Raw genomic sequence first — 14,678 nt, forward strand, 5'->3', positions numbered from 1 at the left:
TATGAAAAGGTCTAAAGCATGCTCTGAGATTTTTAGCATCAGGCTCATGGGGTTAAACATTTCATAGTGGACAATATGTCCATACTGCATGGCAGCATCAGTCTACACCAGGGGTCGGCAACCCAAAATGTTCAAAGAGCCATATTGAACAAAAAAAACAAAAAACAAATCTGTCTGGAGCCGCAAAAAAATTAAAAGCCTTATATAAGCCTTGTATGAAGGGAACACAGGCTGTAAGTGTATATTAGCTATATTAGCTTACCAAAATGACTAATTTGATGAATGAATCCTTCATGTACTCACCATCTGTGAACGGTTTTCCACGCGTTATTATCTCCCGGGTTGCAACAAAACTAGCAGCAGAAGTGGAGTTTGGAGATGCAATCCACTTCTTAAATCTATCTTTGCGCTCCTCTAATTTCTCCAAAAGTAAAGCAATCGCACTTTTCCTCTCACTCCCAACTGGGTGTTCTGCTGCAAATTTAGCATGCCTTCCCTGGAAATGTCTTTCCAAATTACTCTTTTTGTTATTTGACAACTTCTCATTACAAAGCAAACATGAAGGCAATGAAAGCAGATGATTCGGTCCATTCTTCCTTGAATCCTCTGTTCTCATCAGCTATCTTTCGCTTTTCCTCTTTGGGATCCATGGCCCATGACACACCCGCCGGTTTGTTTACAACAGTCACCTGCGTGGCACCGCGCCGCGCTGAAACGTGTGTCGCAGGCTATGACGCACATCGTCGTTGACAGAAATGTTGAAATTTAATATTTATTATAAACATTTTTACAGCATTGGAAAATGTTAAGAATGTTTGTGTCATGTTTGTCCTCCTACAGAAACCATATTAAAACAAAATATATATTCCCCCCTATTTTTTTTTCATTTTCATACATTTTTGAAAAAGCTCCAGGGAGCCACTAGGGAGGCGCTGAAGAGCTGCATGCGGCTCTAGAGCCGCGGGTTGCTGACCCCTGGTCTACACTGAAGATAGGCACCATTACCTAGGCTCACAGTTTACCAGTTAAGCTCAATTAACTGTTGACCTAAAGCCATTATGAGGATGCAGAGCATCAGAATAAACATGCAAACACAGAGGGCAGAAGAAATGAGGCCTTTATCAAAGTCCAAGAAAATAATTGAGATAATGAATTTCCACTACTATACAGGAACTTAACATTGCATCAGCCTGATTCATAGCCAAATGTCCCCATTGTGTTCAGTGCTATGTTGATCATTCCCAGCGCAGTGAGAATCTGTTTTGTTATATCATTATGGAGGAATTGGTTTTCTATTCAGGAGGCTCAGCTATTTGCTGCTCCACTTACCCTGACAGTAACAAAGTGAAACTTTAATCTCCCCTCAGTGTCAACAGCAGCTGATGCCAATTAAGTAGAAAGCCTGGATAGTGAAGTGGTGCGTTTGACTCAAGGAGTTCACTGCCAGCTCTCACTGCAAAATTTAAAATACTGCTCTTTGTGTTTGCAGGCGATGTCCAGACCCAAATTTCTTTTCAGGCCACAAATTGCATTAAGAAGCTATGCGAATGAAATAATTATGTGTGTCTCTATGTCTGCAGATGTTGAGTATGCATGAAAACAAAAATTATAGTTATTGTTGTTTTCATTGCACATGCTATTCCAGTCGCAACTGGCCATTATATAGTAAAACAATGAAAATTAGATGTTGTATTTTTTAGTAAACATAATGTGTGTGAAGCTGGAGCAGAAAACTGCAGGCATTATCTCTGCCTGAATATAGTGAATACTCTGCTGTTTTGCCCACTGACTCTTAGGTATAATGCAGCCCTTTCTGTAGTGCAGCCAACACACAAAACCCCTGCTGTGTGAGACTGAGGAGCTTTTTGCACTCTGAGCTCTGCTGTTCTGCAGCTCCCCGACACCGAGTGAAACAATCCCAAAACCCACTGTTCATGGAGTACTAAAACAAACCTTTAACTATTTAGACTTTGGAGCCTGGCAGATGTTTTAGTGTTGGATTATCATGACTGTTTCTACACTTGCCTTAAGACAGCAGGCAGAGCTGCTAAATGTTGTTGATGTAGGTAAAGACATGTTTCCCAAAATGTTCTCATGTTACTGTGTGAGAAATATATGCTAATCTAATGAGGAGGCTGGGAGGGCAATCCCGCCTCAGAACAACTGAAGGATAATTTTCATTTTGCAACAATTTTGTACAAAAGAGATGTTTATCATGAACCAAAAACATGTTGAGCAATGTGATCAACTGGAAAATTCAATAAAGCTCACTTAATAAAGCCCTCATGTTACTTCTGAGTCAGTACATAGTGAATGGTAATTTAAATGACCTTTGTTTTATCATCTCTGCTGCAAGAGAGACCTGAGTAGAGCAGTGGAAAAAAAGAAATGAAACATAGCCAGACAAAATGAAGCACATGACACACAAAAACATGGCCAGATTTAACAAAAGCACAAAGCTTTGAATACACTCACAGACATCATTAAATATATTAGAAGATTAAAGTTTAAAATTGGACAGTGGGATGAAAGATTTATGTTCTACAATCTTGTGTAATTCATACTATTTATAAAGTGCAAAATACAGAGTCTTCACAATTTCTATATTTACCTGAGGGGTGCCTTGTGTTTAATGGTCCCGAGATCTGATATGTGAGCAATGATTTTGCCTCCACACTGGTGAAAGCTGTGGCCAGAGGGATTATGCTTTTGGGCTGGCTATCCATATGCCCGCCCATCTCATTCTTGTGATCATGATACCTCATGAATGTCTTAAGGGAATTTATTCAAATTTAACACAAATATCCATTTGGATGTAAAGGTGAACTGATTAGATTTTAATCATATGCTAACCTTTGACTGTTCAATTAGACCAGCTGGCCTGCCCCAGGAGCAGAGGAAAGAGATTCAGGATAGGGATCATGCTAGTCCAGTTAGGACTTAATGGAGAATTCTAATTCTAAACCAGTTGCATATGTTTACACAATTGGCATGTAAATGGATCATACTTTCCAAATGGTTTGGAATTGGTTGGGTAGGTTGCGTCAGCTGGCAGTCATGATCCTTTTGAGGCAACTTCTCCCTGGGTAAGGTTTGTATTTCTGGTTAACCAAAAAGGAATTTAAATATATCTCTCACTGTAAGGATTCTTTTAAGGTTGCCAGTTATGGGGTGTGTGTGTGTTTTTTGTGGGGATGGACTCTGTGTTTACATCTTGATGTCAAACTTTAACTTGAAGATATCGACCATATTACTGTCACCACCATGATGCTGCTGTTTACATTCATTTATATACAAATTTAAAAAAATGCACCACAAACTTTGATTTATTTGAGCAAACTGGTGTCTTACAAAGTCAAATAAGCTACTTCAATTCCTTGTACCTTTAAGCATTACCTACAGCTGTAAATCAGCGGAACAGAGTGAAACTATTGTCAGGAATTTGTATCAAATGTGAGTGTGTGCAAGTACATCTTTATATGCTGGTCTGAGACAAACAACTCAAAGAAGCTACACAGTGATACTAGAATAAGAATTCCACAGGACATTACTAACATGATTTGTTGTAGAACTGATATGTAATCTGCAAATTGAGACGCTGGAATACAAGTCATTGGTTTTTCAGTTCAGTGTATCCCTGTTATCATATGGCTAGGACATAGAGGAACACAGCTTGGCTTAGTTTATGTATATTGGAAGCCAGAATTCTTCTGTGTTGAAGTGAGATTACCAGGTAGTAAGGATAAGAGATGTTTATCCACCCACGTTTTCCAAATGCAACTTGATTGAAGCAGATGCTGTGCATTTGGGCCCCACTGCAGGTTGCAAGGATCTGTCAGGTGTCTGAATTACAGATGCAAATAGAGTCAGCTATTTTGCATTCTGGAATAATTTGCACAGAAAATACTGCACCTACACTTTGGGTTCCAGCATTATCATCATTAAGTTGCTCCTCATCGCTGCAGGATGCTCAACAAAGCAAACAGCAGTTGGGATAAATGTGGCACCAGACAGTCACTAAAGGCCTTAAATGATGCTGCAAAACATAAAAAGATGCACTACACTATTTCTGTGCCAAATTATAATTTTGAGAGAGGCTTTAGGACCTTTGTTTTGCTTTGTTTTACAGTCAAAATCATACCACCTTCCAGTGGTGTGTGATCCCAACAAATGCAGAAGTAGTTTTCTAAAATTAGTTTAGCAAGCGTTTTCCCACTGCATTCACAAATTCAGGTACTAAATGTTACAAACTAACAGTGATGAGAAAGATCATGCACTATTCTGGTAAAGATTGAAAATTTGCACATTTCTGTCAGCAAACAGCAACTTGTCACCTTCACAGCAACTGACACATTGTTACAGAAATCTGCTGTTTTTGGCTCAGAACTGTATCTGTGCATAGTCACAACAATTAAACAGCTTTGCACTCTGCTGCACTTCAGCAGAGAACATGCTGGGTGTCATAGATGAGAAAATCACATGTCAGGCAGGGATACATACTCCTTCAATTTTGCTTTATGATTTATTTTCTGTAGAACCCCCTTCAAATAATGAGCTGTTGTTCTTTTCAGATGCAGGGTAAACACATAGTCCATGCATCATTTTGAATAACTTAAGAGTTATTCAATATTCAGCAGACCACCTTGTCTGATTTGTCTCAATTTAATGTGAAGAAACCCTTAATTATCTGGTGCAGGTCCATGTGGCTATTTTGTAGGGCTCATAGTCATACTCCATCTGTTTGTTTACCTGTCTCTTTGTGGTCCTTCATATGGGAGGGAACAAGAAAAGGGCAGGTGGATTACAGGGACACATACGCCATGTGTGTGGGGTTAATTCCACTGAACAAAACACTGGTAAGTGTTTAAAGGGTCTACAGAGATGCCTGTAGACCTTATTAGAAATGCCACCAACACTGATAAAGAGTTGTTGTGAAAATACTTAACACTTCTCTAAATGGATCCTTTGAGTTACTTGAGTGTTTTCTGTCTTTTCTTTTTTTAATCCCTCAATAAGCTCAATCGGTAGCTTTTGTTCACACGCAGTTCCATGACTATGTTTTCCATAACATTATTTCATGGTTTTCCCTGCTGAGGCAAGCTTAAGGAATCATCTTGGGTTCTTGGTACTGAAGTGAAGTACCTCGGTGACCTGTCTTGATGAATACATTTCAAACCGAGCTGGGGTTGGTTGGACAAGAGTGGATGGGGCTGCTGTGGAGGAGACGTAAAATACCAGAAACAAACCCCTTGTACCAAAGAAATAGGGAAAACATTTCTTTTTTGTTTCATGGAATAGGTCTAAGAAATCAGTACAGATTCTTCCCTGAAAGAGGTTTACATATTAAAATCACTGGTTTGATTTGATTTTACTTTAAAACAACCTACACATAACACACTTGTCTGTTTTGGGCTATTGTAGAAACATATAAACATAAAAGTCTCATTCTAAGTAACTAAAATGAAGATTTTTAAAATCCCTTAATATTACATTATTTTTCATTATTTATTTTCATGTTTTCCAGCTGTGAACAGCTCATCCATATCCTTTGTACATTGCAATCATGACAGAAAATAAAAACACCAACTTTCCCTAGTGATTCTGACCTGCTCTGAATTATGATCAAAGGCTATTGTGCCCTTACTATATGTATGACTGATGGGATAGTTGTGAAGTGAAGATTTTATTGTAGATATAACACTCATTATCTTAACTGCACTTACTTTACTAAAATACTGTGTACACATTCATTCATCTCTCCTGTCTCAATTTCATTATAAGTGGATTTTTAAAAAATGGAAGTAGACTCTGAAGCTCTCATGTAATCTGGTAAACTTTTGGTGAACACGATGAAAGGATTTACATAGAGAAGAGGCATATCTCTTAATTTTGACCCAGTTCAACTGTTGCAGGCACTTCTGCTGTTCTCTAGTCCACTCAGGACACTGTAAATAATTGTGCCTAGTGTTTTAGGCATTTAAACACATGGCTTATGTCTAAATACTTACTGTTTTACTGATTTTAGTAATGTCTTAATATTTCTAACCCCAAATGCAATGCACTTATATAAATGACTGGTTGCATACATACTCATCAGTCTCAAGTTAGATCTTTTTTTTTTTAAATGTATTATTCCTTTGTCTGTATTATGATTTTATATGTCTAGTGTATCACAGACAAAAACTTAAAATCTTTATATGTATAATTTTACCCAAAGAAGCAATTTGGGTCACAGTGGTTGTGAGGGACCAAAGTGGTCTCCCCGAATAAAGGGATCTAGGCAAATTCAGATTCAGGTGGAAGAGGTTTGAAACAGGAGGCAGCGAAGCTTCAGGTGCCAGGAAAAAAAAATATTCTAAATACAGTTTTAGAGCAGACAAAACAGTGCTAGCATAAACTCACAGATCATAGTATTTCTCTCCAAGGTGCCCAAAAGCTAAATGAAGCACCCTTGAATAGGGCTGCTGGTTGAGCCCAATTGGTTCAAACCATTATCGAGGGGATCACCGAGAATCATAATGGTCCACAGAATATTATTAATCATAATAAATCGATACCAAAATAAAGAATGCACCATTTCATGTACCAACACACCATGTATTCACACAGTACACAATAACTTTGTACAAATACTCCAATACCATAAATAAATACAAACACCCTTGAGTGCAGTGGGACGTGCCCCCTTGCCCCGTGCTCGATAAAGTCCGCCCCTGCAGCGGAGCGCGCTTCCGCAGAGGAGTAGTGGAGCCAGACGGGGAGTGCAGGTGAGTACCTGTACGTGAGTGTATGAAGGACCAGAGTCTTTACAAACGGACAGATGAAGAGTGGGACGAGTAGTGGGTACCTCAATACGCGCCTGGAAGCTGGACCGGGGAGAAAACTGTCACGGGTGAGTTGTGGTTGTGTTGAGCGAGGAACGCGCCGGGCCGTGTTTCCGACGCCGAAGCGTCCATGGCGCACGCCAAGCCAAACAAGTCACCAAGCACTTAATAATATGTGTGTGTGTGTGTGTATGTGCACCCGCGTGTACATGTGTACAAATAGTCGTTCTTTTCCTGACGCTTTCTCGCAGGCCACGTCATCATAAAGTGTCTGTCGCAGGAGACAGTGGGGTGGGGGGGGGGGTGCTCACCTCACAGTGGTGTTCATCTAGGTGAGGTTTAATAAAATGAAATGCTGTTGCTGCATGTAGCTAAGATGCATCAATAAAGAGCTGTTTCATTAGGATCATGTTTGAGTGCATCTTTTCGTCATTTTGTTTAGAAACACAAGAACGTGATGACAGATCCTCATCAAAAAGGCAGATTGTGTATCATTACCAGGAAACACACCTGCCTTCTGTTTGGTGAATCGCTGTGTTTGCCACGGGGATGAAAAATTCCATTTACACGAAAACAGTTTACCCATTGCAACAACTGACAAGGTGCAATCCCTGAAAACAGTCCCTTGTGTTGAGAAACACAACAAGTACCACTAGAAAATCTAAAATTATGGTCGCTGAAGACGGGGCTCTGTTCTTTAGTTGACCTACTTATTTTTCTATTTAAGTTTCTTATTTAATATTTTTCTTTTTTCATCACACACATCAGGAAAATTTTCAGAGCAATGGGACCAACAGAAGCCTGCCATGATGCAATTTCTTTCATTTATAAAGCTTTGCTGTTCTAAAAGCTACTACTGAATACTCAGTAGTAACAGAAAATGTAAGAAATATGATAAAATAAATATTTCAATCATTTTCATCAAAGAAGCTCAGCTAAGCAAGCACAGTCAGCAGTGTGTAAAACATGCTATGCTAAGACACTCATTTATGTTCAGTAGGTGACCCGTTCTCATGAATCTGACATGCTCATTGTCTCAGCTTGTGACCTGGCCAGCCTGCTGCACCATAAGGGAGCAGAGAGTCTGGGCATTAAAAGACTTGGTGGGGGTTCAGGATCAGTCGCTCTGTTTTTAATCTCAAAGGGACAACTGCTTGTTGGGTGTCATGAGAATTTTCTGTGAATCTGTTTATAAAATGTACAGTATTTGTAGGATAAAAGAATTAATAATAAAAAAAAAAACAGGCCAGAAATCTTGGTGTAGTCACGGACCCTACATTTTATTATCGATGTTAATACCATCAACCTATGATCACCTCAAGAATTCAAGGAATGAGGCTATGGATTTAAAACTTGTCAATGTGATTATTTTTGCTATTTCAATGGTAGTTTCACAGGTCTCTCAAAAAGGTCTATCAGACAGCTGCGGCTGATTCAGAGTGCTGCTGCTCGATGACTCACTAAGACCAGCCATGTTTTCAGCTGTATTTACACTGGCTTCCTGTTTGTCGCTGAATAGCTGCTTCATTACAAACAGTCTAGATACTCTCAGATGGTCTGAGCCAAGTCTGCTTACTGTCCCCAGAGTAAAAACTCATGCACCACATGTGGAACAAACTATAAGAAAGGTTCTCCAACTCTCAATTCTTTGCTGGTGTCTTGTCCCTATATTCTTCACTCCCTTCCCAAAACTATTTTCACTAGCAGCTATTTCAAGCTTATAATATTATCAATATTCTTTCTTGTGCAGATACCGCAGGTGAGCTACGCCTCCACAGCTCCAGAGCTCAGTGACAACACCCGCTATGACTTCTTCTCACGCGTGGTGCCTCCTGACACATACCAGGCCCAGGCCATGGTGGACATTGTAAAGGCCATGCGTTGGAACTACGTCTCCACAGTAGCCTCAGAGGGGAACTACGGAGAAAGCGGCGTCGATGCTTTCATTCAGAAGTCCCGGGAGGACGGTGAGTACACTCACTACTATCTCATTACTGTGAGTGTAGCACTGGGCACAGGAAGCTATTGTTTCCTACAAACTTTCTGTACAAGAATCGGTGAAGCTCAGAGACATGCAAGTAAAAATCAATTGGTTAGGTCAAATGTTAGATGGAATCTGGTACATCCAAAGGTCGATTGCAATCTTTAACATGTATGATCACATGATCACAGCATGCAGCAGAGGATGGCACAGGATGTCTGTTTGTCACAACCACAGATTGGCTGCTGATATGAATGGCTTTAGAGATATAAAGATCTACTACAGCTCTGCTCTACAAAACTTTCACTTTTACACCTTATTCTCGCCACCAGTTATAATGTCCTCTCCGTGTCTGCACTGAACCTGCTTTGCCACATTACTGCTGCTCTAATACAATCATGTAAAATATTTAATCTGGAAAACAATATAAATAGCACTTTAAAACAAAGTCTGTCAAAGTCTGGGCTCTGTGCTACATTCTTTTGTAGGGGCACTAAAGTTATAAAATTCATTCAGGCCACTAACTTGGTTTTGGAATTAATGTTAATTAGTGAGAGCTGATAACCAGTGAAAGTGACGCTCACTGCCAGCTGTAAATGAAAGCAGCTTGTTTTGTCCATTGTTCTGTGCAAATAAGAAAGAGAGAAAACAGACTCGATATGTGTATAATGTGTATTTTGCCAACCCAGGCAACAGAATAAATTTTTACATTTGCACACTCTGATTTTCACTCACATATATCATAAAGTTCTTGAGGTGTAGTCCTGTAAGGGCGAGTGAAGCGTTCCAAGGTTGCTGTTATAGCTGGACATGCTAAAATGAAACTCTTCTCTCCTGAAACGAGATGACGACTGCAAAATTTTAGAATCGATTGATCTTTTTTTTTTTTGGTTTGTGTCCATTGTAGCACCGTGCCGGTGTCTTTCATCTCATTGTTTTGGTTCTCTGGTTCAAGCACAGACTGTATGTGTGATATCAATATATATGACTGCAAGAAACAAGCTCAGACAACCTCAGCTAGCCCATGTTTTCTGATGGAATGCTGAATGTGTTAGTAGGCAGTTGTTTGCTGCACGTGAGTTCATGCTGGAGATTCTCTGTCACAGAGTATGTAGGATTTGTCAGTTGCTATTTATTAATACGAGTTCATGCATTTTTTTTTATTTTTTTAATTAATTGTTTTCTTTTACACTTCAGATTTCAGAATCATATCTGTGTGATTTAATCTCAAAATCCCTGATTCCAGGCAACCAAGGACTAAACTCAAGATCTGTTTAAAAATCAACTTGGGAGCTAAATGTACACGTTCAGTCAACATTTTACTGCAGAGTCAGAAAAATGAGCTAAATTGGACAAACAGATGGCTTATGGCTTAATGTATGAGGTTTTGGATCGTCTTCCCCTGTTCAAGACATTGCTCTGCTGAAGGAGTTCTCAAGGAGTTTGAGTGTTTTGGTTGGCTAAGTTTGAGTGTAATTAAAAGGATGAGACTTAAAGGTGCCCCAGTCATGTCTTTGGCTTGCTCTGCTCCTGGACAGAATGAGACTAGTTTGGCTGTGGTTGCTCATCAATTATGTCTGTCACTCCTGATCACTTAATGGCTGGGCACAAGTCAGGCACAGCTGTGGGATGGGAATTAAGTGGTGGTGGGTAAAACATGCTCGGGATTTTATCACGACCGCATGTCTGTTCAAATTGTTTCCAGAGATCTTGATAGAAAGATGCTATCTGATCAGTAGAATACTTTACAAGCTGAGGTACAATTATTTGACAGTGTCACACATGGGGAGTGAGAAAGTGAAGATAACCTACACTGTCATGCATACTGTACTCTTACATGATTTAGATTAAAGGACTACTCAGAGGTCATGTTTAGAGCGATCCAAGACAACTCAAAGTGATCATTCTTATCTGACGATGCATCCACAGCTTCCACAGCTTTTTCCTTCCTTTTTTTGAGGAATTAAAATCACTTAAAATAACTTTGTCCACTCTCCACATCCTTGAACTTGACGCTGTCTGAAAAAAGGAGCAGAATTATTGTATGCACATCACGTATACGCACAGGGCTTATGGAAACCAACATTAACAAAGAAGGATTAATGAAGAAGGATTATATGAACACATTCCAAGCCACAAGTTGTTTCAATAATTTTAGTAGTTTCAAACATTTTAGTCATTTTGGTCAAGAAAAATTCATGATTTGTAGAACAAAATTGATTAATAAGGAAACTTCTTGACGAATTAGTTGACAATGATCAGTAACTGAAGCCCCAATCTGTACACTCAAAATAAATAAATAAATAAAAATTATGCTCACAACCTTGATGTTAAGTATTTTAACTACATAAAATTTACACTTAATTTGATTACATAAATTCAGTGAAAAGACTCATATTTATTGTTTTATTATCATGTTGAGTAAATGTATATAATGCAATAAATACCTTGAGTACAGGAGACAGAATAACTAATTTAAAATACATTAAGTTTACTTCAATGATTAACATCTAACTTAACATAGGGATCATGCATAAAATACAGCTTTAATCAGGTTATGTCTCATTTCAACTAAATGTGAGCTTTCATGTTGAACTTAATGAAAATTAACATGTAAAGTAAGTGTGTTGAGCATTATTTTTTTTGGTGGTTTTCTTGTTGCTTTTTCTGATTTGCACATATTTTGATGGTACTGTTTATCGGTCTGCATGAGTTCTTTATGTTCCAGTAACTCTGTACACCGTACATCCCTGTTGACTGCTATTTATGCTTGTAAAATTAGTTCTATATACATCAACAATAAATCAGGGTTTGTAAAAGTTAGCATATATTTCATTCCAGGTCTGTTCCACCTCTGAGTGGATTCACATCTCTCCTATCAACACGTATCAAATCAAATTAATTGGCTATGAAAAGCAGCAGATATTACTTATTAGATATTTCCCTGCCAAGTGGTTAGCATTCAGTTTGAGCTCTTAATTGAAATGCTCCCACAGTGTACTCTTAGGGTATTAAACCAGCAAATCCCTTGACACTGGAAAGATTTTATGTTGATATATAATACTGTAAATATGCTGCTAATTCATTGCAGCACTTGCCGACTTACTTTGCCAGATAGCATTGTTTCGAGCTAAATGCACCAGGAAAATAAGCCGAAAAAGCAAAGTGTCTGAGTCAGCTCCCACAGCACCAACCCTGGCAACCCAGCATCCACCTGCTTGGAGATGCACCAGCACAGCTTTCTCCCTTAAGAGCATTAGCAAATATAACTCAGTACACTGTGGGTAAAAAGCAGATGATGAAAGGTAAATATGAATTCCAGGTGGTTTTTGTTTTTTTGTTTCATATTTTTGAACTCTGCTTTTGTATCACTCTCCCCTGGAGCTGGGAATTAGTGGCCTTCAGTGTTCCCCTTCTTGGGGTATTTGAATTGAGCAGCTTCATATCTCCCATGTACCGACCCAGGATGTGATCCCTCGTAAAGGAAGAGATGTAAGAGCAGATGTGGAATACACACACAGAGAGAAAGAAATCGTTTTGTTTTGTAAAAACCACTTGAGTAAACATCAGATGTGTGAAACTTCGCAAGTGTCTATGGTCTTTCAAATGATCCAGAGATTATCCTATTGACAATGTAATACATTAAAAAGAGAGTGAAATGTACAGGTTTTAAAACTAATATTGAACAAATATGTTTTTACCTTTTCTATTAACATCACCTGGCAATGTGGTTCTTGCCTTAATATTTAAACAGTAAAAAAAAAAATCAAAAGCAAACATTGAGACAATGAGGTAATGAGCCTCTGAATAAGGACTTACTGTATAGCACCAAATAATTTAGCAGGAGTATCTTAAGTGTTCTTAGCTGATACGGAAAGAAGATTCATTATTCCCTTAATTCCAAAGTACTTTCTGGAACACACATATACTTCCTAAAATGGAAAGTTTGTAATGGTTAGGTGGGATCTACTTCATGGTCTCTTACTGCTTACTACCGTGGTATTTATGAATGTAAGATTATTTTTGAGTACAGCCTTCAGTAAGGAAACAGGACATGGAGAGACCAGTCAAGTGTGGGCTGAAGAAACCCAGAGAGTCCCATCCTTAACTGCAGACATCCCCTCTCAGCGGAGATGTTGATTACTGTGGAGCATGCCCCAATAGACGTCATTAATCAAGTTAATGAAACACAATGTCAATAAGAACCCTAACAAGATTCCCTTGAAAACCAATTGCCTGCCTGACATCAACATGAGAAACCCTGCTAATGGAGTAACTGCTGTCCCTGTTTGATGAGGAGGATTACAAGCATTAGCCACAGAGTTGGGATGACTAAGTGCATGTGTGGAACGTAAAATGAAGAAGGAAAGGAGAACACAAACAACTCTGCACAGCTTCTGAGTCATTTATTCATAGGTATAGAAAACAGACATTATTAGACTGAATCAAGGTCATGCCTGCTAACATAAAGTAATAGAGAAAGAAGAAGGTAGAGCACAAATATACTGAATTAACTGATTCTTACAAACAAAGATTTTTTAGATTCATTAGAAGGTCTTTCGGGATCAAATACAGATGTCCTCAAAAAGCTGGGCACTGAAGTTTATTGCAAATATTACTCAGACAGGAATAATTAGTGCATGATGTGATGTGGACTATGTGGACTGATATCCATTTGGTGCACTACTGAGCATTTGCAGCATCAAGACAGCATAAATGGGCTCAATTTCAAATGAACTGTGTTGCCGATGTTCATTGTAAGAAACATGATGTGTTTTTAATAGTTTCTGGACAGCAGTGGAGCTTGATAACATACAGATTCATCAGGCTTACACAGGCATTTCTTCCACGTCAGACCAATTCATTGTTGGCTTTGGTCTTTTTACAAAATTTGATTACAATGAGAAACAAAGGATATCATCAGGCTTTCCCTATTGAAATAGTCTTGCAATTTGGCTAAATTAAGGGAAATTAATGTGATAACATTGCAGGTTGCGGAGAGTAGATTAGAGAAAGGCTAGTCATAACCCAGAGGAGACATTTGAACATCTGTATACTAAATGACCACTGTCACCCGGGGAAGGGATCACAGCACACTCAGCGATGGTCCTGTTTCTATCCATATGGCCTTTTAATCTCTAGTTCACACCCGTGTATGGCGTGTCAGCCAGTTATGTCTTTATTTATTATTTGATATCACGGAAATGACCCCTGAGTGCCTTAGATATGTGCTGTTGCAATTTGTTTAAACAATTACTTGTCATTGCTTAATTGGGCAAGGCCAGTGACTGAATAATCATCACTCATCTTCTCTCGCTTTCCTCTCTCTTTCACTCAGGGGCTTTCTGTCACTCACATAATGGTTATGTGTCGCTCTTAATGCAGAGATAAAGTGAAAGCCAATTTTCTTGAAGAAAGTACTGCTGCTTGAACTTTGATCTTTAGTATAAGATACTGTACTCTGTAGAAATGGTAGCTAACCTCAGTACCTCAGGTCACATCATGCTGTTCTTATCCTTAATGGCATGATGACACTTTCCCATAGGGGAGCAGTTACTTTGTAATGTAAATGTAAATCAGTAAATATTTAAAAGAAGAAGAAAATTAAAGAAGCTGTGTTGCCGATTCAATCAAAAGAGTGGAAAACCAAAGCAATGGATTAGGGTGTGGGGGAGGTTCCGGGGGATGTTGCAGTTTAATTCATTCTGAAGTACCCGGTGCATGTTGCACAAATTGTCCTCAAAAAGCAATGTGAACTGGAACAGATAAGGTTAGTGTCTGCTGAGCTTATGCAGTATATGAATTATTACATGCAAAATTCAAAAGAGATAAAAGACACTGACTAGAGGACATCAATGCCATATTTGCCTCCA

General features: G+C 38.8%; 1 protein-coding gene across 5 annotated transcripts in view; it reads left to right on the forward strand.

Annotated features, from left to right (window-relative positions):
- Positions 1-14,678, forward strand: part of LOC124056003 (metabotropic glutamate receptor 4-like) — a 111,958-nt gene that overhangs the window by 40,857 nt on the left and 56,423 nt on the right. For 3 of the 5 annotated variants that reach the window (XM_046383036.1, XM_046383034.1, XM_046383039.1), the window contains exon 2: positions 8,575-8,791. In XM_046383036.1, coding sequence (XP_046238992.1) covers positions 8,575-8,791 — 217 coding nt within the window. Of the gene's footprint in view, positions 1-6,719; positions 6,893-8,574; positions 8,792-14,678 lie in introns of those variants that run through there. The other 2 variants (XM_046383038.1, XM_046383037.1) reach the window with 2 other exon arrangements.

This window comes from Scatophagus argus, chromosome 3 (assembly GCF_020382885.2).
Source record: "Scatophagus argus isolate fScaArg1 chromosome 3, fScaArg1.pri, whole genome shotgun sequence".
NCBI lineage: Eukaryota > Metazoa > Chordata > Actinopteri > Scatophagidae > Scatophagus > Scatophagus argus.